The sequence below is a fragment of the Mastomys coucha genome, unplaced genomic scaffold (genome assembly GCF_008632895.1).
Source record: "Mastomys coucha isolate ucsf_1 unplaced genomic scaffold, UCSF_Mcou_1 pScaffold22, whole genome shotgun sequence".
In the NCBI taxonomy this organism is placed as follows: Eukaryota; Metazoa; Chordata; class Mammalia; order Rodentia; family Muridae; genus Mastomys; species Mastomys coucha.
This window is the reverse complement of record NW_022196905.1, coordinates 27607797-27629936: the sequence shown is the minus strand read 5'-3', so window position 1 is coordinate 27629936 and position 22140 is coordinate 27607797. Positions and strand designations below refer to the sequence as shown.

The 22140-nt window shown below is 48.9% G+C and overlaps 1 protein-coding gene across 1 annotated transcript; it reads left to right on the top strand.

Moving 5' to 3' along the window:
* Positions 1–11022: 11022 nt before the first annotated feature.
* On the top strand, positions 11023–18015 carry Spon2 (spondin 2). Its single transcript, XM_031338675.1, has 7 exons — positions 11023–11136; positions 11704–11845; positions 12354–12573; positions 12979–13202; positions 13275–13466; positions 14083–14257; positions 17301–18015. Exons 3-7 carry the CDS (start codon positions 12357–12359, stop codon positions 17483–17485), a joined length of 993 nt encoding a protein of 330 aa, XP_031194535.1. The 5' UTR covers positions 11023–11136; positions 11704–11845; positions 12354–12356; the 3' UTR covers positions 17486–18015.
* The last annotated feature ends 4125 nt before the right edge of the window (positions 18016–22140 follow it).

Here is a 22140-nt window from a genome sequence, read left to right as displayed (position 1 = left end):
AACTGTATCATTTACACCCTTCCAAACATCCTTTTCCAGGTATGGTGGCACGCACCTTTAATCCCAACACCTGAGAGGAAGAGGCAGGTGGATGATCTCTGTGAGTTCCAGGCTGGCGAAAGCTACACAGTGAGAGACCCTGTCTCAATAAAAATAAAGTCAAGCAAACATCTTTTGAGAATTCCTAGAAGGAAGGGGAGCCAGATGCTGCACAAAGCAGAGGCGTAGCAGCTGCAGGGAACACCCTGGGTTTGACCCAGGTCAAAGCTTTGTCCCCTTTGCCTCAGGCATCAGTCTAGACAGCTCTTTCCATTCTGGACAAATGAAGGCCCCGTCTCTGGCACTGCTTCAGGACTAACCTGGGACCAGGATGCAGTCCTTCTCCATTAAGGAAGTGAGTGGAGTCTAGAGCTTGGATGTGAGGCTTCCATCACTCTAAGCGGCAGAGGGCTATGGAGAGTTGAGGGCCCCTAGCCGAAAGCTGAAAGGTAGATGTGGGCCTTCCCAATATCTTGGAGCAAGAGACAACCCGATCATCCAGGCCTGTGCTGTCAGGAGCCTTCAAGGGGCCAGCAGCTGGTCCGGTTGCTTCTAGGGAGAGAAAGTGCCTTAGTGTGATTTGCACATCATCAGCCCTGTTCCTGGGCTTTATCAGGAGTAAGCAGCCAGAAGACGAATGTAAGACCTTAAAGCCTAGGAGATGGCCCATAGAATAGGCTTGAGCTGTACTATGTTCCGGGCTCTGCCTGCCAGCTAAGCAGGAGTTGGGGGCATCCTCCCCACAGTCCTGAATCCTGAGCCGGAGTGTGGGCAGGAGCCTGATGTAGGGCTGGGGCTTTGCCAGGCAGTTGGCCTGGTGTTTTTCCTTCCTCCGGCTTTGGCCCCAAGCCTGGTGAGCATTATGCTGACCCATATTTCCACTGTGCAGGGTGGAAAGTAGGACACCAGTGTGGCTGGAGCCAGAGTGGTGGGAGTCAGGCGGAGGTGGGAGGCCAGATGCAGCAGCTCAGAGTTTCCAGGCTGGGAAGTGGTTCCTTAGCAAGGGAGTGCCCTTCCCTGGGCCTCCAGGCTTCTCTGGGCTAGGGAAGGGGCTAGGCAGAGACAAACCCAAGGAGCTGGGGAGGGCATGCATTGTGGTTCTCATGTGCCCCTCACCCTGCCTCTGGAGGGCCTTGACAGGTCTCAGGGATAGAAGAACAATTGGTTCTTCTCTCTTCCCCTGCTGAGTATCCCTGCTTCCTCCCCTGGGACTTGGGGGGCAGGCTCCTTTAGAGGTAGACCCCAATGTGGCTGCCTCATATCACCTGTGCTGAATTGGTGAACCTAAACACTGAGGACTTAGGAGATGTCTCTGAGCATCAAGGCCACAGAGCAGGGTCTACAGAGACCTTGCTTCATTTATGGGTAGAATGACTTCAGCTCTTCTGACAATTAGAGTTTTATCCACATGTCTCTCTGGAAGGACTGCAAATGTTAGCAGCAGTTTTTACATTCTCTGAAAAAGAAAGGATGGAAGGAAGGAAGAAAGAAAGAAAAAGAAAAAGCTGCCCCCACCTCCTCCAAATATGGTCTTGTATGTAGCTCAGGCTAGCTTTGAACTTGTGATCCTTGACTTTGTCCTCTTAAATGCTGAGATTATAGGAATGCCCAGGTAGTTGAAATCTTCTCAGGAATAGTATTTAATCTGTAGATCACTGTGAGGAGCATTGTTATTTTAATAATAATTTGGTGAAAGGAGGTATCTTTCTATTTGTTAGGTCTTCTCAAATTTCGTCTAATGACAGTTTGTAGCTTTTTGTTTTTCTTTTTGTTTTTGTATAAAAGTTTGTACTTTCTTGCTTAAATTCACTTTTAAGTATACTATTCTTTTTGATGTAAATAGGTTTTCATAATTTTGTTTTCGTGCTGTCCATTGTTGGTATACAGAAATACAGCTGACTTTTTAATATCGACCTTGTATTTGCAACCTTGCTGAACTCACTGGCTCTAATATTTTGTATGGTTTTGTGTAATACAAATCACATCCATTCAGCAAAGCAATAACAACTACTTCCTCCTGTGGCCTAAGAACTTCCCAGGTTCCGGCTTTTGTCCTGGCTTACAGCTTCAGTTGTGAGGTTCCCCCATTCGGAGCAGACCTTAAGTCTGATGGGAAGGCAGTAGTGCCATCACTGCGCCAGTGGGCGCTTCTCACCTGGCATCTTGGTACCACACAAGGAGCATAGCTGATCAGGACAGTTGGTGAGAGTTCTCCCCAGCAGCCTTCATAGCCCTGCCTGGCACTATGAAAGGTAAGCAATAAGGAGGGAGCTTTCAGTTTAGGCTCAGATTTTTTTCATGTCGTGCAATTGAATTGTCTTGGTGTCTCCAGCAATCGGATCTTTATCATCTAGTTCTGGTGTACAACCAAGAGCAGTGGCGATAGTCTTTCCAGTTTGTGAGGCCCCTGACCAACAGTTCAAAGAGAGGCAACTGATGTCTATTACTGAGATTTTTACCTAACAGCCTTACGACTCATATGCTTGCCTTTCTGTTCATGCAAGATGCTTTTGCTCATACGCCTTCACTACCATCTTTACCGTCCTTCCAGATGTTCTTACAGATCTGCAAGGCACTCAGGGTTACCGTGATGTAACCGACCATTTTATAGAAGGGGCAGGATCTCTGAAGGGTTGTCCATTCCAAGTAAGAACCATTTGGTCTTGAGCAGCTAAGGGGGGAACTTAAAAGGAACTGTTAATAACATCCAGTACAACATGGAAAGATATCACTTCTATCAATTATTTTTGTCAAAAGAGTAATATTGAGAATGGAGGCATGTGTGGGGGACACTGTCCATCCTTCCGAAATTCACAGACATTTTACATAATCCACAGACATTTTACATAGTCCACATATATTTTACATAATCCACAGGCATTTTACATAATCCACAGGCATTTTACATAATCCACAGGCATTTTACATAATCCACAGGCATTTTACATAATCCACAGACATTTTATATAGTCTATAGACATTTTACATAATCCACAGACATTTTACATAATCCACAGACATTTTACATAGTCCACAGGCATTTTACATAATCCACAGGCATTTTACATAATCCACAGACATCTTGCATGAGCCATCCAGCCTCCCCATCCTCACGTCCTGCAGTTACTGAGGGTCTGTTGTACGTTTTCCTACCCTGATGATCTTAGAAAGGCTACTTGAGTTGCCAGCTTAGCTCAGGTCAAAAGACCCTGGTGCTGCAGTTGAAAACCCAGTCCTGATAGGTGGTGGGTAGCATTGTGGATCATATGTTTTTATTGGCCAAATATGGGTTCTGCAAAGACCCCGGACTGGGAAACCAGTCTCCACCAGCAGAGTGTGTTACATCATATACTCTGAGGGGATAATTGCCCACCCTTAGGTTAAGCTTAATATTTTTTCATCGGCATTGTGTTCTTACATATATGTTGTGAGTGAATGTGTGTTCTGCTGCTTGGTCTAGACCTTCCATTTCATTCTCCCATCATGTTGCTGGCTTTCTCTTCATCTCATTTTAGTTCTCTGGACTTCCCAGGGCAGTTGCTGTAGAGTTTTTGTATGGCCAGTTCATCTGCAGGTCTTTTTATTGACCGCTTCTATTTATTTTCCCCCTGAAGTGTACAACACTTTCCTGGTTTTGGTAGGCATTGCGATTTTGTTGTTGTTGTTAAAATTGGAAACTTGAGTCTGATACTGCCAGGACTCCGATGATCACCTTCTCCCCAAGGTCAGCCATTTTTGTCACTGATCTGTTCCAGCTCATTTGTCATAGGTTGTTTCTGGGCCAAGGACCAGCTTGACGTGTGAACTTGTCTGCTCGGACCTTTTCAGGGCCTGCACCTTTCCCAGTCTGTACAGTATCTGGTATCTGTAGGGTAAAAAGTCTGAGCTCACTTCTGGGATTTGAAATCCGACCAATCCCCACCCTGGAAATCTCCACCCCGGAAAACCCCACACCCAAGAAACCCTAGATAAAACCTGCCTCTTGATCAGTTCTTTGCTGCTTCTCACCCGAGCAGAAGTGGCCACCCTCCTGTGTTCTCCCCAATAAATCACTTGAGTGAGGTTTGTTGTGTGACTGTGTGGTATTCCTTGGCTCCTGACTGCCAGGGTATCATTCCCCTCAGAGCTATCATGCTTAAACTTTCCTCACAGATGCGGTTCCCCGGGAATAACCTAATAGTTCATGTCTGAGCTTCTGAAAGACAAAAAGGAACGATGAATGGAATGGGAAGAAGAAGGCCTCAGTTCTTTAAAGCTCCTGGAAGTTAGCAGCTGAAATGGCAGGGTAGATTAGCGAATTCATGCTGCTCTGACTAAATTGCCTGACACAGACAAGGCAAGTTTATCTTGGCTTCCGCTTTCAGGGCAGAGCAGTTGATCATGGTGGGGAAGGCGTGGCAGAAATGCTTCAGTAGAGTCGTAGAGTCGGAGGGTGCGGTCAAGGCACCTCATCCAATGGACAGCAGAGCCCCAGACCACAACCTTCAAGGTATGCCCCAGCAACCCACCTCAGGGTGAGGACCCATACCCTAAATGTTCCATAACCTCTTACACAGCTCCCAAGTTTTCCAACACAGAGCCTCTGGAAGGAATTTTATACTCAAATCGTAACAATTATAGCAGAACAATGATCAGCCGTCTATCTCTATGAATATCTGTGATCACAGCCTTGGTTAGATATCTGAGTACAGATTACAGATCTCTGGAAGACAGAGTCTTTGTGGCCACCTAGCTCTTGCAGGTTGTTTGCAAACTACACCAGGAACACATACCTACTTGCCTGGTGGTGGGGAATGGGCAACTGCTCGTATGGAAAGCAACTGCGATTCATGTTTGAGCCTCTCCTGGAAGTTCATACCTTCAATAGACTTCACTGTTCCAACGTAGTTACACCAGCCAGACTCTCCAGTAAAAACTGTTACCCACATTGGAGTCAGGTCCTGCCCACTCTCTGCACCTCCCCCTAGGGCGCCTTACTTGCCTCTTTTGCTGCTATTTCTTTGTTCACATGGCTTTGGCTGGCTCTACCTTCCTTTTTGGTCTAAACAATTCCCTTTAGTTTTTTTCTTGGGGTAGCTTTCCTAATGAGAAATTCTGGTTTGGGTTATTGTGGAATGACAGCTTTTTCTAGAGCTATTGGCTTTTTTATTGTTGATGTTGTTCCTTTGTTCAGCATCCCACCCCTATTCTCTTACATGGTTTCTGGTGAGGGTGAAGTATTAAATCTAACAGAGTAACCCTCGCCTCTGATGGATTGGTTTTCTCTTGCCGATCCGGGACTCTTTGGCTCGTGAATGGTTAGCTGTGACAGTGATGGTCTTTTTTCGTGTTCCATACCTAGAATCAGTTGCACCTCTTCGATGTTATACATTACCTTTTGTCATCTGCTTTGGAAAGTTTCAGCTGTTACTTTTTTCACATAATTTTTCTCTTGTGAATGAAAATTCCTGAAAAGAAACCGTGTCTGGCTCTGAACAAGAAAGCTGGAAGTAGTAGCCTGTGTCTGCAGAGACTGATGGGCCAACTGGAATCTCACTGCTGTGGAGAGGTTGGGATTTGGTAGGCTCACAGGCTAATTGCTTTAATCTTGGGCTAGTTTTAGCCTTCTGGAACAGCCATGCCTTGTCACACTCTGTTTCTGAACGAATACCCCACGATAATAAATAAAAACTTCTCCGAAGCTATTAACTTAGAACTAACAGCTTGTGACAATTACTGAGAATCTCCTAGAAGCTTTAACCTATCAGGACACTGGCTTCCATGGGGAATTAGACAATGCCATCAGATGCCATCTTGGGTCTGTGTATGATACAGTTTCCCTGTCTTGTACCTACCTCTGTGGTATACCCACCAATGTCTTTTAAAGTTGCCTTGACTCATGATTATTTTTGTTCTGTAAAAAGTATTAAAAACTCCATGAAACTACTCCCACATTGGAACATGGAATTTGGGGTAATCTAAAATCTGTGTTTCTGGGGCCACGGTCATTCAAAATGACTCCAGAATAAACTTGGCTATTCCCTTAAGACAAGAGCTGTGATTTCTACACAGACACTCTGCATCTCCTCTTCTCCCCTTGGGACTTCAGTTAAGCAATTGTTTGTGTTTGATGGTTCCCTGCAAGTCTCTAGTGTTTGTTTAGTTTCCATTATCCTGTTTTCTTTCCCAGACTGGATAATCTCAGTTAACCTATTCCTTTTATGGACTTGTAATTCTGTCTTCCCAGTTCTCCTGTGGAGCTCCTGTAATGAAAAATATGAGTTGGTTATCACATCTTTCAACTTCAAGGCTTATGTTGTCCTGTAATTTTTACCACTCACTCACTCCTCGGTGAAGCACCACTCTCACACTTTATCAGACATGGCTTCCTCTGAGGGATGCAGCCCGTTTGTGGCAGGATCATGTTACTTACTCCAGTTTGTTATGCAGAAGAGCCTGGCTTGGGATTTGTGCTAATCCTGTCTCTGCCTCCCAAGAACTGGGATTGGATGTGTGTGCTGCCCGTGCCTGGCTCTTCCTCTCTGGGCATGCTTGTGACTGGTAAAGTCTTTAGCCAGTGTCTCCAAGGCCTGTGATTCCTCAATAGGTTTCTGTAGCTGCTTTCTTACTCTCTGTGTATGGGTCGTGTTTCCTTCTGCTCTTGCATGTTTTGTACGTTTTTGTTGGCACCTGAACAGTTTAGAGAGTATAATTTGACAGCTCTGGAAATCAGATCCTTCCCCTCTTCAGGGGCTGCTGTTCATTGAGGTTTCTTTAGTGACTTTTCCAACTTAAGTTTGAAATATTTGTGTTCTTTGCCATGCATGGCCATAAAGTGTTTTCCTGGTTAACTCAGTGGTCAGTGAATTACAAGACTGAAGATGCCTGGAATCAGATAATCTTCCTGCTGTGGGGTTCTCTGTATGTTGGGACCTGATATAAACACTCAGCCAGGCACTTAATAAGGGCATCGGCCCCCCACTTCCTGCTTACAAAGAGCCTCAAGGTCAGTCAGAGGTGCATCAGGGCCTTGTCAGGCCTTGCCTGAGCATTGGCATTTCGTGAGCTCTTGGAATATATGGCCTTCTAGGCTCTTAGGAATAAGTTCCCTGTGTACTTCCCACCTCTGAACTTTTCACTCTAGGTATTTTGGCCTCAGTCTCTAGCCATTCCTTGGATAACAGCTTTAAGCATTACCTGTAGTTGTTTCCAACAAAAACCTCTGGGGAAAGGCTTAGAATGAAGCAATCTAAAGACAGCTTCCCAAGTGGGGTCTTCTAGGGAGCTACCAGAGAGTGGACATAAAGACTACGTTCTGGAAATGACGCTTGGAGAGGGCTCCAGCCCCATGCTGTCCTAGGCCTTGGCTTCCAGACTAGTTTCACTATCAATTCAATGCAGGGAAAGTTTGGATCTGAGGTAGTTAAAGGTTTGCCACCTTCCCTAATTTTTTTTTCAACAAAATAACTTCCCATTTACTGTTGCATGTCTTTGGTTAATTTCCAGAGTACCCCAAACCCTGTCCAGACATTTCTTCCTTTTTTTAATTTTGTGAAACAGTCTCACTATGTAGTTTTGGCTAGCATGGAGCTAGGTATGTAGAACAGGCTGACCTAGAACTCACAGAGATCCACCTACCTTGGTCTACTAAGTGTCAAATCCAAAGTAAACACCACTTCCCAAACTCCGAAAAGGCAGTCCAAATATCCAGAAATGAGTTCAGCATGGGCTGGCGCCTAGATAAAAGCCAGCATTCCTCCGGAGCTTGTGAAACTGATTCCCATCTACCCAGGGGAGTAATTTCCCTCACCTTTGGCAGAAGGGACACAGGGCTACTCGTGGCATCTCTCTGCATACCCAAAGCACATGCTGGCTTCCAGGCTCCCTTGGACACATTTTCAAAGTCCATGCTAGCAGGCTGCCTTCTGCCGTACCCTGAATGTCCTTCAGCTCACAGGCTTCCCCCGCCCCCCTGCTACCCATCTTCCTTATAGCCCTGCTATTTCTCACTGTTTCCCCCCTCTCCTTTCCTCCCTCCCTCCCTCCTTCTCCTCTTCCTTCCCTCACATCCCCCCTTCTCTCATCTCTCTCTCTCTCTCTCTCTCTCTCTCTCTCTCTCATCTACAACAAAAGCCTTCCCCTTAACCATAAGGGATGCGTGGTCCTGTCATCTTTAAACACACCACATCCTGGACCTGTCCAATTACGTTTGTCTGTTTCCTTGTTGCCTTGATGGAGAGTGTTCTCGAGAGTTCTTACTCACCCATTTTTGCTGAAGTCCTGGAATCTTACGTCATATGTGAAGAAACACTATGGCAAGTGTTACTGGAGATGGCCAGGCCCACTTTTATTTTCTACTGTGGGGGAATCTCATGAGGAGAATTTTGTGGAATGCTTCTCTCTTTTCACCTTCACATGGGTTTAGGGATGGGATGTAGGTCACTAGGCCTTAGCAGTCATTTCATTGCCCCAAATTCACATTTAAAGGAGGCCAACCATTGCACCGTAAAAGCGGACAGTCTGCCTTAGAGCCACATAGCATTGGCTGTCTGATCTGTCACGTACTGAGCATGGCCTGGTCTCCTATACAAGGCATGTATAGGCATGCTGTGCTGACTTGGGAGGACATATGTTCGGTGCTCCCTCTGGGGTTGCATAGCCACGGTGCTCTCTTCCTAGGTGTTTTCTAAGAAGGCAAGGCCACAAAGTTGAACCCGGGACTTGCTCACTGGATATAGTTCAGGCCCTGAGTCAGAGGTGCTATTTGAAATCTGACCCAGAATAGTGACATGGGAGACAGGAAAGGAGGGAGGGAAAGGAGGAGGGAGGAAGGCAGCAATGCCCCGTGGGATGAGTTCCTGAGCTGGTTGGGCTGGCAGCCAACTTTGCAGCCTTGCTAACTGCATAGCTCTAGAAGCTGTGCCCAGAAGCCTAGTCCAGAGTCTGCCCTCAGCCTACTCACGCCTCTGTGAGCATGTAACATCCTGCAGCAAAAACTCAAGCTGCTTACAGGGCTGGGATGGATTTTCCTCTCTGCAGGAGATGGGAAGTGAAGCCATGAAGTGGGCTGAAAGGCTAGTGTGGGCAAGCGGATGCTCTTCTGGGCTGAGATGGCAGCAGAGCTTTCCCTGAGACCTAAAGCCAGCTTGGAAGAGCTTTCTTTAGGTAGAGGGACTGCAAGCAAAGACCTAGTGCTGGTAGAAAGGGGGAGGGGGAGCTCACGAGAGGGCCAGTCTGGTGGCCCTATACTGGGAATACTGCCCAAGGGTGGACCCAGCATCTAGAAAGCATTTGTATAGAGAGCACACATCACGGAGCCAGGCTGGAGCCAGTGAGCAGCGGAGTGTGAGTTGGTGGGAGCTGGCATGTATGGTATCTGAGGGTGAGTTTTCAATTCACAGCTGGGGCACCTGGCAGCCAGGCATGCCTGTGAGCACCGCAGGAGACAGCCATTCTATGGGTGGGGATCCCAAGCTTGAGTCAGCAGATGTGGCTTGGGAGCATGTCTCTGCCCAGGTCAGGCCTAGGGGCCTATGCCACACCTAAGGAGGGGTATAATCCCTGAAAGAACCATTGTTCCACCATGGCCAAGTCCTCCCCAGGTCCCATCATGTCCATAAACATTCTCAGGGATTTTCCTTTTTAGGGGACATTGCCACCACTAAAGGAGCTTCTTGTCTGGCTGTCCTCCTGCCCAGTCCTCCTCTGGCAGCCCTGGCTTGGCAGCAGCAACTCTGCTTAGAGGTGACTGGCTTTGCCTCGTTCTCATTGCCAAATCAGTGGATACCCAAGTCACAAAGACTTCATGGGCTTGAGGCTGAGAGAGAAGCTTCCTGCTGCCCTGGGCTGTGGGCTGTTCACTAGTATCTTGTCCTGTGGAGTGGAATGAGCCGTAGGGTCTCCGCTGGGCATAGGGCAGGAGCTGAACTGAAGTTGCCCACAGTGACTACTGGCTGGGCAAGAGTCATTTAGTATCTTCCTAGGAGCCTAAGCTCTGGTAGGTGGAGACCAGCCTCCCTAGCTCTTGGTGCAGATCTGTGACTGCTCTAAGGACTGCACACACAGCACCATCAGCGCTGGCCCCTTTGTCCCCTCTCCAGAAACACAGTGAGTGTCCTGGTCTGCACAGCCCTTCTCCAGTAACACTGTGAGCATCCTGGTTCCCGCAGCTCTGGAACTCTTGTCGGATGTGAGAAACCTGGATCCTGTGACAAGCATGGTCCATAGCTAGTCCCAGAACACAAGGAAAGTTAGGGGAAAAGAAGGCCTTCGAGTGAAAGGTTGGTGTTCATGTGGAGCGGTAAAGATCCTTCAGGGTCCACAAGGTCAAGTCCATTTCATAAGAGCATCTCTCCGTGTCTGTTGTCTGTCGGAAGGACAGTGGGATTTTCCAAGCTGCCTTAGGGCACCTTTATCTGAAAAGGGGAAGAAAGTCCTTGTTCTAATGTCTACTCAGGCTTAGTAGTCTTCATGGTTTCATTCTGCGTCAGTTGGATGAGCTGATACAGCAGTCCAGCCATCTTCTCTCTGGCCAGACAGGGTGAGAATATGTACTGCTGACAAGCCATGCCACATTGCTACTCAGTGTGTGACCTATAGGTGCTTAGCTTAAGCCATTGAGCAACCTCTGTTAACATATGCTAGCTTGCTTATTTTAAGTGAGTTACATGTGGATAGCTAGAAGCCACTCAGCCAGGAGCTTTAGGCTTCTGGGTGACTTTCACCAGCAACTTGAGAAGTTCTGGGGCAGCCTGCCTTTGGCCTCTGGGCCTGGTGCCTAAATGCTATGTGCACACTTGCTGCTCTGTGGCTGCCTATTTATTTGAAATGAGGGTGAAGTCATTTGCTTTTGTTTGCATTCGAGCCTCGTAGATTCTATTTATTCTCTCTCACTGTCTGTCTGACAGTGAAACATTAACTTGATCCAAACCCCAGAATGTGTCTTGGAACAGCTCTCTGGATATTTTGGTATGTGGGGGACCCAGCAGAGGCTGAGTATGATGTCTCCACTCGTCTTTCTACTTAGTTCCTAGGATTCCTTGGTAGTTTTGAAAGTATTTCCCTGACACGGAGCTGCAGCAAGCATCAGAATCTACTACGCAGTCCAAAGGAGGCACGGTGACCTGGAAGCTGGGAGGAAGGAAGTACACCAACAAGCAGCTTGGGCCCCCCTGAGCTGATTTCCTTTGGCTGGCTAAGTGGGTCCTTACAGTTGTATAGCTCAGACCCCTATGAGAAAGAGGTGTCCGGCTGGCTGAAACCCAGAACCTATTACAACTGAGCTGGTAGATCTGGGGCTCCTCGGTACCCCAACATATACACGTACACACTTGTCAAGTGGAGAATGTGGGCCACATCCCAGCCACATCTGTGGCAAAGTTCAGACAGGGCACCAGTGTGGTCTCTGGCCCCAGACTCCTATCTCTGAACACAGAGCCCCTTGCAGCACCACCCCGAGAGAGCTTGTTAGAGGAGGGAGGAGGGCGGAGAGAGGGAAGGGAGAGGGAAAGACAAAGGAAGGGGTGCGGCAGGGCAGCAGTTAGCCCGAGGGGGCGGAGAGTGAGCTCAGCCTGGAGCAGGTCACAGCAGTCAGGACTTGTGAGAAGGTTGAGCAGAGCAGCCCCTGAAGCAGAAAAGCTTCTGACTTCCTTGTCTCACGCCTCTTCTAACACTTTCTGGGACCAGGCACTAAGGCAGAAGACAGGAAGAGCAGGGGCCTATCTGCTGGCCAGAGGGCACTAACCTTGGGCATACATAGGATCCTTGGAGCTCTGGGACCAGTCCTGCAGCTGACAGCCCCGCAGCCTGCCCCTGACGCTCTTGCCAGGTGAGTGCGGTGTTCTCATCCCAGGAGGGCCTGGGACTCCTGGACCAGAAATCTGTAACACTGCAGAGACTACCCTGGGGGCTGGGCACAACCTCAACTTTGCTAACCTAGTCCCATACGCAGCTAGTCCATGAAGTGTACAAGACAGGCGCACTTCACAGTGGTGGAGGCACAACGTCGAGTGGCTCCTGTCAGCTGTAGCCAGCAGGGATAGTTGTAAGCCCATTGAAGTTTTTTTGTCCACTGGGCTATGGTCCTGGGGGCTGAAGTCTGTAAGTTACACTGAGGTTCTTATAGACAAGCAGTGAAACTGACCACACACCCTGTAGCCTGCTTCTTTTCTTTTCTCTGGGTGGCATCTGGGAAATTCTTGCAGGACATTCTGAGGACCAAGTATTATGCTTGCAGGCATCTCACCAATGTGGGAGCTCATTCTGTTCTTTTCTCGGGCTCAGTGGGCAGTGGCCCTGGGACTAAAGGTGCCAACACTTCTCTCCCTCTGCTGTAGGTGATGGAAAACGTGAGTCTTTCTCTGGGCAGAGCTCTTTGGGTCTTCCTCCTGGCCATGCTAGGCTCCACCACAGGCCAGCCGCTGGGGGGAGAATCTGTCTGTACAGCCCGGCCTCTGGCTAGATACAGCATCACCTTCATTGGCAAGTGGAGCCAGACAGCATTTCCCAAGCAGTATCCTCTGTTCCGGCCCCCTGCACAGTGGTCCTCTCTGCTGGGTAAGGGCACCTTTTCTCCTTCTGCCTCATCCAGGAGGCTACAGGACAGGAAGAAGTACCTGCTGGCTTCACAGCACACAGTACAAGTTATTCTCATCTAAGAAACTTCCAACACAAAAGACACTTGCTAAATACCCACTAGTGGCTGTTGGAGGGCAGAGTGGCTGTGGGGGAGGTTGGGGACATCAGTCGCCCAGCCAGGTGTCTTAGTAACATAAGTGTAAAGGATGTTGTGGTCTCTGTTAGGAATGGATGTGGTTCCTTACCATTCAGCCAGGGAGCTGATATTTGGGGGTGGGAGGGGAGGAACATGGTGTCCCCTGGGGACAGCCGAGTGGGATTAAAGTCTATAGCCTCGCTGCTACCCATCCCGCTGGCTACTCACGCAGTCAGGCCTTTGCACAGGGGCAGCTCACAGCTCTGACTACAGCATGTGGCGGAAGAATGAGTACGTCAGCAATGGGCTGAGGGACTTTGCTGAGCGGGGTGAGGCCTGGGCACTGATGAAGGAGATCGAAGCTGCAGGAGAGAAGCTCCAGAGTGTGCACACGGTATTCTCAGCCCCTGCTGTCCCTAGCGGTACCGGGCAGACTTCTGCAGAATTAGAGGTGCACCCTAGGCACTCGCTGGTAAGTCGTGGCTAGCCCAAGAGAGGGTATGTCCTGATTGCTGCAGCTGCTAAGTCTTCTGGTCCCATCCAGGTGTCCTTCGTGGTACGCATTGTCCCCAGCCCCGACTGGTTTGTGGGCATCGACAGTCTGAACCTGTGTGAGGGAGGCCGCTGGAAGGAGCAGGTGGTCCTCGATCTTTACCCGCATGATGCAGGGACTGACAGTGGTTTCACCTTCTCCTCCCCTAACTTTGCAACCATCCCACAAGACACCGTGACTGAGGTAAGTGGTCTGCGGCCCTTGCCCCTCCTCATAGGCTGCAGCCACTCCCCACTGCACAGGCAGCTCTTGTCTCTGAGTTAGGGTGGGACAAAGAGGGTGGCTGGCCTAGTTGTGAGGATGTTGTTTACTCTGAAGGACAGGGCAAAGGCTTTGGCATGCCCCAGGTGGACTTCTGGGCACTCTAGCCTGTGGATACTCTTTAGAGAATAGTCCCACTTCTGGTGCCTTCAGGTTAACAGTGGAATGCCTGGGATCTGGCAGTCCTGTAGAGAGAAGAACAAGAAGATAAAAGGGCCTTTCACAGTCCTTCCCTTCCAGTGAGTTGGCATGTGTAGGCCTGCCTGGTACTTAAGCAGGAGTTCTATAGACAAGCGTCTCAGCTGAGCTGCAGTGGTGCCTCTGGGAGACAGGAGGGACTCCTTAGTCTTGTGGAGAGGCTATGTGGGCACCTTCAGCTATGCTGGGCTTGAGAGTCACTCTGATGAGACCCAAGTTGGGAGTCTTTGCTGGCACTGTCCCGCTGGATGCTGGGTACTGACTCAGGAGGCCAAACACACGCTCGAACGTGGGCTTCCCAAGCCCCGTGCAGCTCCTGCTCTCCTCTTCCTTCACCCAGATCACAGCCTCATCGCCCAGCCACCCAGCAAACTCATTCTACTACCCACGCCTCAAGTCCTTGCCTCCCATTGCCAAAGTGACCTTCTTGCGGCTACGGCAGAGTCCCAGAGCCTTTGCCCCACCTTCCCTGGACTTGGCCAGCAGAGGCAATGAGATCGTTGACAGTCTCTCAGGTAATTTCCATGTTTCCCATCTGTAACCCCAGGGTGGACAGGCTAGCAGAAGGAGGATGTTAGCACAGGCTGGGAAAGTGTGCCAAAACTCCTATGTTCCTACTTCATGTCTACTACTATCTGAACTGGGGAAAGAATCCAAGCTGAATTTGTGCCCTGGATCCTGTGTATGTCATCTAAGGCCACTGCTAGGTCCTAAAGCATATCCTGTATGAGGGACAGCATGTGAGTTCCCTCTGTGCCAGCCCTGTCTTTAATGCAATCCCTGAGAGTCTACAGAATTTCTCAGGCTTCTAAAGTCACAGGAAACTTGAACCTGAGTAATTTTAAAGGGGAATTCTCATCACTCTTTAGGATATGGTACTAATTTTTAAAGGTTTGGGATTTGATAGGTTCAAATACTGTAGATAGCCGGGCGGTGGTGGCGCACGCCTTTAATCCCAGCACTTGGGAGGCAGAGGCAGGCGGATTTCTGAGTTCGAGGCCAGCCTGGTCTACAGAGTGAGTTCCAGGACAGCCAGGGCAACACAGAGAAACCCTGTCTCAAAAATACAAAAAAAAAAAAAAAAAAAAAAACAAAAACAAAAACAAAAACAAAAACAAAAACAAAAACAAAACAAAAACAAAAACAAAAAAAAAACCAAATACTGTAGATAAAACTTTGATAATATCTGCTGTTGAAACACCATGAACAAGGGAAAAGGACCCCAGATATAGGTAAGAGGCACCAGTGACCTGCATGCCACAGCCGATGGAGACCGATGTGTAAATTCACCAAGTTAGGCCCCAATTGTGCCCCCACTGGCCAAGTAGAGGGCATTGGTGGAAACATCACACTCATGACCTTCCCATGGGGCCTTGGGCCCTACCTGGCCATGGCCAGAACAAGTTCCCCAGTACTGGGGAGCCATAGCCAATCCAGAGTTCTTACCTTTGCATGAACAATTTGAGAGTCTGTTAATAGGTGTCTTGAGTGTTAGTCCCTCAGGGGCATCAGCTAGAGCTGAGGGAGCTGAGCATTGAGGGTGGAATCATAGTTCTTTCACTGCAGCCTCCAGCCAGTCAAGATGCTCAGCAGCCCTTGCATGAGGGCACACAGAATGAATGGACTATTTGAGGCTGTTTCCATAGTCCTTAATCCTAGAAGGGTAGAGTGTGGCTCCCATTGGTTGACAGAACCCAGGATGGGCAAGAACCTCTTCAGACAGCCATACCTCATTTTCCTAAGGAGCTAGAATCAACCAAGACCCACCAAGTTTCAGAGCCATTTCTACAATTGGAAGGAACTGAAGGAGGCTCAGCAGTCATTGTCCTAGCCACTTAGGAAGATCTTTGTCCTGACTCATTGGCAAGGTCGGAGTCAGGCAGGAGGATGAGATTGCTGGGCTGTGTGGCACAGGCATTTGATGTGTGCCTCTCCCACCCCCGTTCTAGATGATCAGTCCTATAAACACTGAGTGGGGAGGAAAAGGTGGGAACGTGTGCAGCTGGGGTCATCTTTGTCTCCAGACAAAGAACTTTCCAGAATTCTACCCATAGTATTACTGGATGGCATAGAAGCCAGTGGAGTCTTTCCATACCCAGTACATCTGGGGTATACAACATGGTTCATTGTCCCAAGGTGTTCCCTGCCCTGAAAAGCCATTGCCTGTAGTTGGGGCTTCTTACATCTGCCCCCCTGATGTATTCTCCCTTGTTCCCTCATGTCCTCACAACTGCCAGCCTGTTAGTGGAGTAGGGACAGAATAGCTGGTATGGCCCACATGAGCTTCTCTTGCTACTCTTGGCCCCCAAGAGCAGAGGCCATGGACCTCGACCATGGTCAGTGCTATCTGGGAAGTTCCCACCGGGCCCATGCCTGCAGCTCTCTCACTTTTGATCACACACAGCCAGCGTATCCTAGATCTGCTTCTCGCAGGGATATGCAGAGTCTATAAGCCCCAACTGGGACTCTCTCTCTCTCTGCAGACTAGGGCTGCCCAAGCATTTACAGCTCAAGCCATGCCCCAGCTGCTACTGCTACCTCATTGTCCGGAAGCTGGGAGCGACTCATCTGAAAGATGGGGACTCAGATGTCTCCTCTAGGCTGTCTCCTCTAGGCTGGCTGCCTGGAACCCTCACTCTTGGGCAAGGTTCTGGGCAAAGATTGGGTCTGTTCATCTTTCTAAAGGGTCTTTGTGGACCCTGTCCCACCCTTTCTTTTGTGGAGGGGGCTCTTTCGGGAGTGGCCTACCACATCTCCTAGAATACTTCAGGTACTGTGTCCGACATCTCCAACCTCCTTATGTCTCTTTCTGAATGCTTCCAACATCCAAGTTGTTTTGGGGGGGACTCATGCATTGATTGCATCAGCATGGGGCAGGACTCATAAAAAATGGACTCCTTCCCAGGGAGCTGCTAGTCTGGCTGCTGCTAGACTGGCCTCCCGTGTGTGCAAGGGTAGGGACTAGGCTCCTGGCCTCCTGTAGGTGACTGCTCTCCTGTGGCTGGCTGGCTGGTTTAGCATGTGTGAGTATAGGGATATTTGCATTTTTATCTAGAAAATGGAAATCATCAGGTCATTTAACTATAACTCCAAACCGCTTATTTTTAAATTTGTGAACATTATGGAAACAGAGGAGACTTAATCCAAAGGAACTCTATTGAAAATGTTTGAACCTCAATGAGGAGTAAATATCCCACAATCCAAAGCATTTCCTGGCATTTGTAGGGCTTCAGTAATGTCAGTTATGAAGGTCATGGTGGCCTGAGAGCCACCTCCCCTTAGGGAGGTCCCTATGGTTGCCGCACCTCCTCCACAGCTCCCAAGGTTCATGCTTCAACAAGTCCCCCTGAAGCTCATTCCAACCAGGCATTTGGCTGTCATTTGAGTCTGTATCAGTAATACCTCTCATGTGTCTTGTTCTGTGTTCCTGAGAAAAGCAAGCATCTCTCTCAGACTTTGGAGCAGGGTTGTTTCCTAGGATGAATGCACAGGTGGGGGTGGTCCCTTCCGCCTTTTCTAAGCATCTTACAGAGTAAGACTCCCCTGTGCTTTGCCCAGTTCCAGAGACACCGCTGGACTGCGAAGTTTCCCTGTGGTCGTCCTGGGGACTGTGTGGAGGACCATGTGGAAAGTTGGGAGCCAAGAGCAGAACTCGCTACGTCCGTGTTCAGCCTGCTAACAATGGGACTCCCTGTCCCGAGCTTGAAGAAGAGGCCGAGTGTGCCCCAGATAACTGCGTCTAAACTCAGTCTCCAGTAGCCAGCCCTTAGGGTCCCTCAAGCCTCGGACTCAGATCTGGGCCACAAGGTGTCTCCAGGAGGCCCATGCAGGCAGTTTTGCACCATTTCCCACCAATCCTGGGCTGACAGAAGGTCTTGACCCAGAGGCCCTCAGTGGCAGGTAAGACACAGACTGACTCTCCCACTGTGTGACTCCTGAGGCTGGTGGGCTTGATCTGCAACAATTCCCTTGTAATTTATTACTGAGGTGGGAGGGAGGCTGCCTTTGATACAGAGAGCAGACATGCCAGGAACAGATGAGAGGATGCTCTAAGCCTGTGAGTCCCACAACCACACTGCTATCAGATACCTCAGATCTGCTGCCACTGCACTCGCTCCTGGGGGCCAAGGAGTCAACCTTCACACCACTCTTGCACTCACACGGGGGTGACCACAGGAGGAGCAAACCAAGAGGGGCAGTTCTGGAAACTTGGCCCTTGTGTGTCGCTGATCCCTTTGCATTCAAATAAAGGTTGTGTTCCTGAAAAATGTCAGAGGGCGTCCTCCCACCATCCCTAGAGACCTTGAAGTGGAGGTGCTTGTGGGTGTGTACAAAGTAGGGGTCACACATTCACAGGAACCTGCAGGGATGTCATGGCACATTCACAGTGATGTCATGACACATGCACAAGAACCTGCAGTGATGTCATGACACATTCACAGTGATGTCATGGCACATTCACAGGAACCTGCAGTGATGTCATGGCACATTCACAGTGATGTCATGACACACTCACAGTGATGTCATGACACATTCACAGGAACCTGCAGTGATGTCATGATGCATTCACAGGAACCTACAGTGATGTTACAGCATACTCATAGGAACCTGCAGTGATGTCATGGCATATTCACAGTGATGTCATGGCATATTCACAGTGATGTCATGGCACATTCACAGTGATGTCATGGCACATTCACAGGAACCTGCAGGGATGTCATGGCACATTTGCAGTGATGTCACAGCATACTCACAGGAACCTGAAGTGATGCCATGACTGCAGAGTAGGAGCAGGTGCTGAGGGGACACCTTCTTGGAACCTGTGCTGAGAATTCAGGCACCTCAGGCAGAGCAGCATGAAAGCAGTGCTCACTCATTCTAGACTCCACCAAACAAAGACAGCAGACATGGCAGTCTGTTGAGAGCAGCACCCAATCAGTCATGACTACAGGGATCTTTGCTTTGTTCTTTCCTATTGAGAAACAGTTTTGCTGGCCATGAACCTTAGCTCAGGCACCCTAACCTCGAATATCCCCCCAGCATTAGCTGTCTTTGTGGCCAAACATCAGAGACAACCAACTTATAGAGAGGAAAGGTCTGTTTTGTCTCAGTTTTGAATGCTTCAGTGCATGGTCCTGCAGACCTACTGTTTAGGGCCCAAGATGAGAAGAGCCTCATGGGAAGGATGACCAAAGCCACCTGCCTCATGGCTGGCATAAAAGAGGAAAGGTGGTCTTTATGGATGCTTCTCCATGACGTAAGGACTCCTGAGAGACCCTGTTTCTCACAGGTCCCACTCCAGGGAACTAAGTTCAACACATGGGATGTAGACATCCCAGATGCAAACTGCAGCTGCCTCGAGGGCTCACTTTGATCTGCCAGGGCCTTGCTCATGTGTCAGGACTCCCCAGTCTTCCTCCTACCCCAGTAGATTCCATAGTCACTCTAGCATATTACGCCAGGCTAGGTGGCACTCCGGGGATATCCTCCTAGCCCTGTTCCATCAGCTCGGATGTGAAGAACTTGTCCTTGCTTCAAGCAGACCTTGGTGGACTAGTCTTCTGACTGAGACATTACCCCCGATGGTTCCAGAGTCAGATGCCAGACCCACCTCCCACCAACTAAGTACCTTATTGTCACTGAAAATTCTTGAACACAAACCAAGACTGCAGGGTCACCGGTCTGGAGGTTGTCATGGAGATTAGAGAAACCTTGGTTAAAAGCTTTTTTTAAGCATTTAGGAAGTGAGACAGGAGGACTGCCATGAGTTTGAGGATAGTCTGGGCTACATAGTGGGTTAGAGTAAGACCTGGTCTGAAATTAAAAAAAACAAAAAAACAAAAACAGACAGACAGAAAGGGAGAAAGAGAGATAGGGGGAGAGACAGAGAGAGAGAGAGAGACAGAGAGAGAGAGAGAGAGAGAGAGAGAGAGAGAGAAGGAGAAGAAGAAGAAGGAGGAGGAGAAGAAGAAGAAGAAGAAGAAGAAGAAGAAGAAGAAGAAGAAGAAGAAGAAGAAGAAGAAGAAGAAGAAGAAGACAAAGAAGAAGGAGGAGGAAGAAGAGGAGGGGAGGAGGGAAAAGAGGAAGGGAGGAAGGAAGGAAGGAAGGAAAGAAGGAAGGAAGGAAGGAAAAAAGGAAGGAAGGAAGGGAGGAAGGAAAAAAGGAAGGAAGGAAGGGAGGAAGGGGAGGTGGTTTTCTAAAGTTCCTAGAAGGGTAACACCAGAGGAACTTTAGAGCAAGGGACATAAGACTGCCTGGAGACTTTACTGGAATTTGTCCCCAGGAACCAGCCCAAGACACACAAAGAACACCAGGCCTCATGCCATCAGCAGTGGCATTGGTAAACCTTAAGCTCAGACGCAGGAGACACTAGGGATGGAATGATCAGCCCCAGGATATCAGTAGGGTGTATCGCACCACAAGCTCAGAATTGAAAAGAAGATCAGAGAGGTGCCATTGTGGTGTGTTTAAGCCTGAGCAGATGGGCTCAGTGCTCCAGCCAAATGGTGATAATTGTGAGATCATACTCACAAAGTCACAAGATGCTATGGAGTCTTCAAAATCCATGAGAACACTGAGTAGTAGAGACCCTGCTAGATGCCACATCTGCCTCCCTTCCCTTATGGGACATGCTGCTGGGTGGGCCTAAAAGAAAGCTCTGAAAAGAGAGCAGTGAGTGGGGAAGGCGGGAGTGGGCAGAGACACCCAGGCTCACCTAGGAAGGTTGATGAGAATTCTGTGGAAGCAGTTCAAGAGACACACACTGACCTGTCTACCGACAAGACAATGCAAATAGGATCAGTGTTTGGCCTGCCTTCCTGGGGAATCTAAATAATTGACCCCATTCCCGTCAGCCCATGGGAAGGGCTAAGGTCCTGGAGAGGGCTTGTGGCCCTGTCATGCCCTGAATAACAGGGTGGTTAAAGGCACATGGGCCAAATAAGATGACCTGGTATTTGTGTTGATGTCTGCAGACTGCTCAGTCCACTGGTCATATAATAGGTATTGAGTGACTGCAGAACCCAGGAAGCCCACCCACAGGATAAAGGGCATCATAGACAATGGCTCTGCTGTGCTCCACAACAGCAGGTGGTGGACAGGAGGGTAGCCTGTGGCACTGTAAAGAGAATGTGGAGGTGGTGGGAGGAGTGAAGACTGGAGCCATGTCAGAGTGTGGGTGGCATCACTGGAATGATGCCAGAGAAGAGCATCCTACACACACACAACACAGCTAGTTTCTTCTACCTGGGAAAACTCTGAGACAGTGTTCTTCCCAGAGTTTTCTCTATACCTCCAAAAGTAAGAAAGCAAAAGGCTTGAACCAGGGCACCAGGGCTGGAGAGATGGCTCAGCACATAAGGTTTCTTACCATTAAGCCTGACAATATAAATTTGATGTACACACACACACACACACACACACACACACACTGTGATGGTTTGAGTATGCTTGCCTCAGGGAGTGGCACTATTAGTAGGTGTGGCCTTGTTGGAGTAGGTGTGGCCTTGTTGGAGGAAGTGTGTCACGGTGGGGATGGGCTTTGAGACCCTCCTCCTAGCTGCCTGTGAGACAGTCTCTCCTGGCTGCAGTTGGATCAAGATGTAGAGCTCTCAGCTCCTTCTCCAGCACCCTGTCTGTCTGGAAGCTACCATGTTCCTGCCTTGGTGATAACGGACTGAACCTCTGAACCTGTAAGCCAGCCCCAGTTAAATATTGCCTTTATAAGAGTTGCCTTGGTCATGGTGTCTGTTCACAGCAATAAATCCCTAACACACACACACATGCACACACACACACACAAATGTAAAAATAAAAGAGGTGAATATTAATGTACTGATGAGTGGAAAATAGTTTCTAACCTGGAATTTGTTTTAACATCCTCCAGGAAAAAAAGAAGGAGGCAGCAGAACGAAATGAAAGCCTGGGATTCATTACACAGCTTTGCAGTTCTGTGTGAATATATATTTTCCGTAATAAAATATTTTTTTAAAAAAAATAATCACTGAGCAGAGATAGAGACGTATACACAGTACACCAGGATAGCTCCCTTGAAGGTATTTGACTATAAAATCACGTGAACTGTATGCCAGGGATGATCTTTGTCTTCATCACATACAGCAGGCTCTGTTATTACCTCCTGTGCTGGTTTGAATAGGGTTGGCCCCTGTGGACTCATGCGTTAGAATGCTTGGCCCACGGGAGTGGCACTCTTAGGAGGCGTGGTCTTGTTGGAAGTGTAGCAGTGTCAGGGAGGGCTTTGAGGTCTCCTATGCTCAAGCTGCCTTTGGATGATGGCAAGAGAAGGCCATTCCAGAGACACCTAATGTTTCAATACCAGAAGGTAGCATGAGAAGGTATGTCTTGGCTCCCGTGGTCTTCTGTAGTTGCTGGGGGGGGG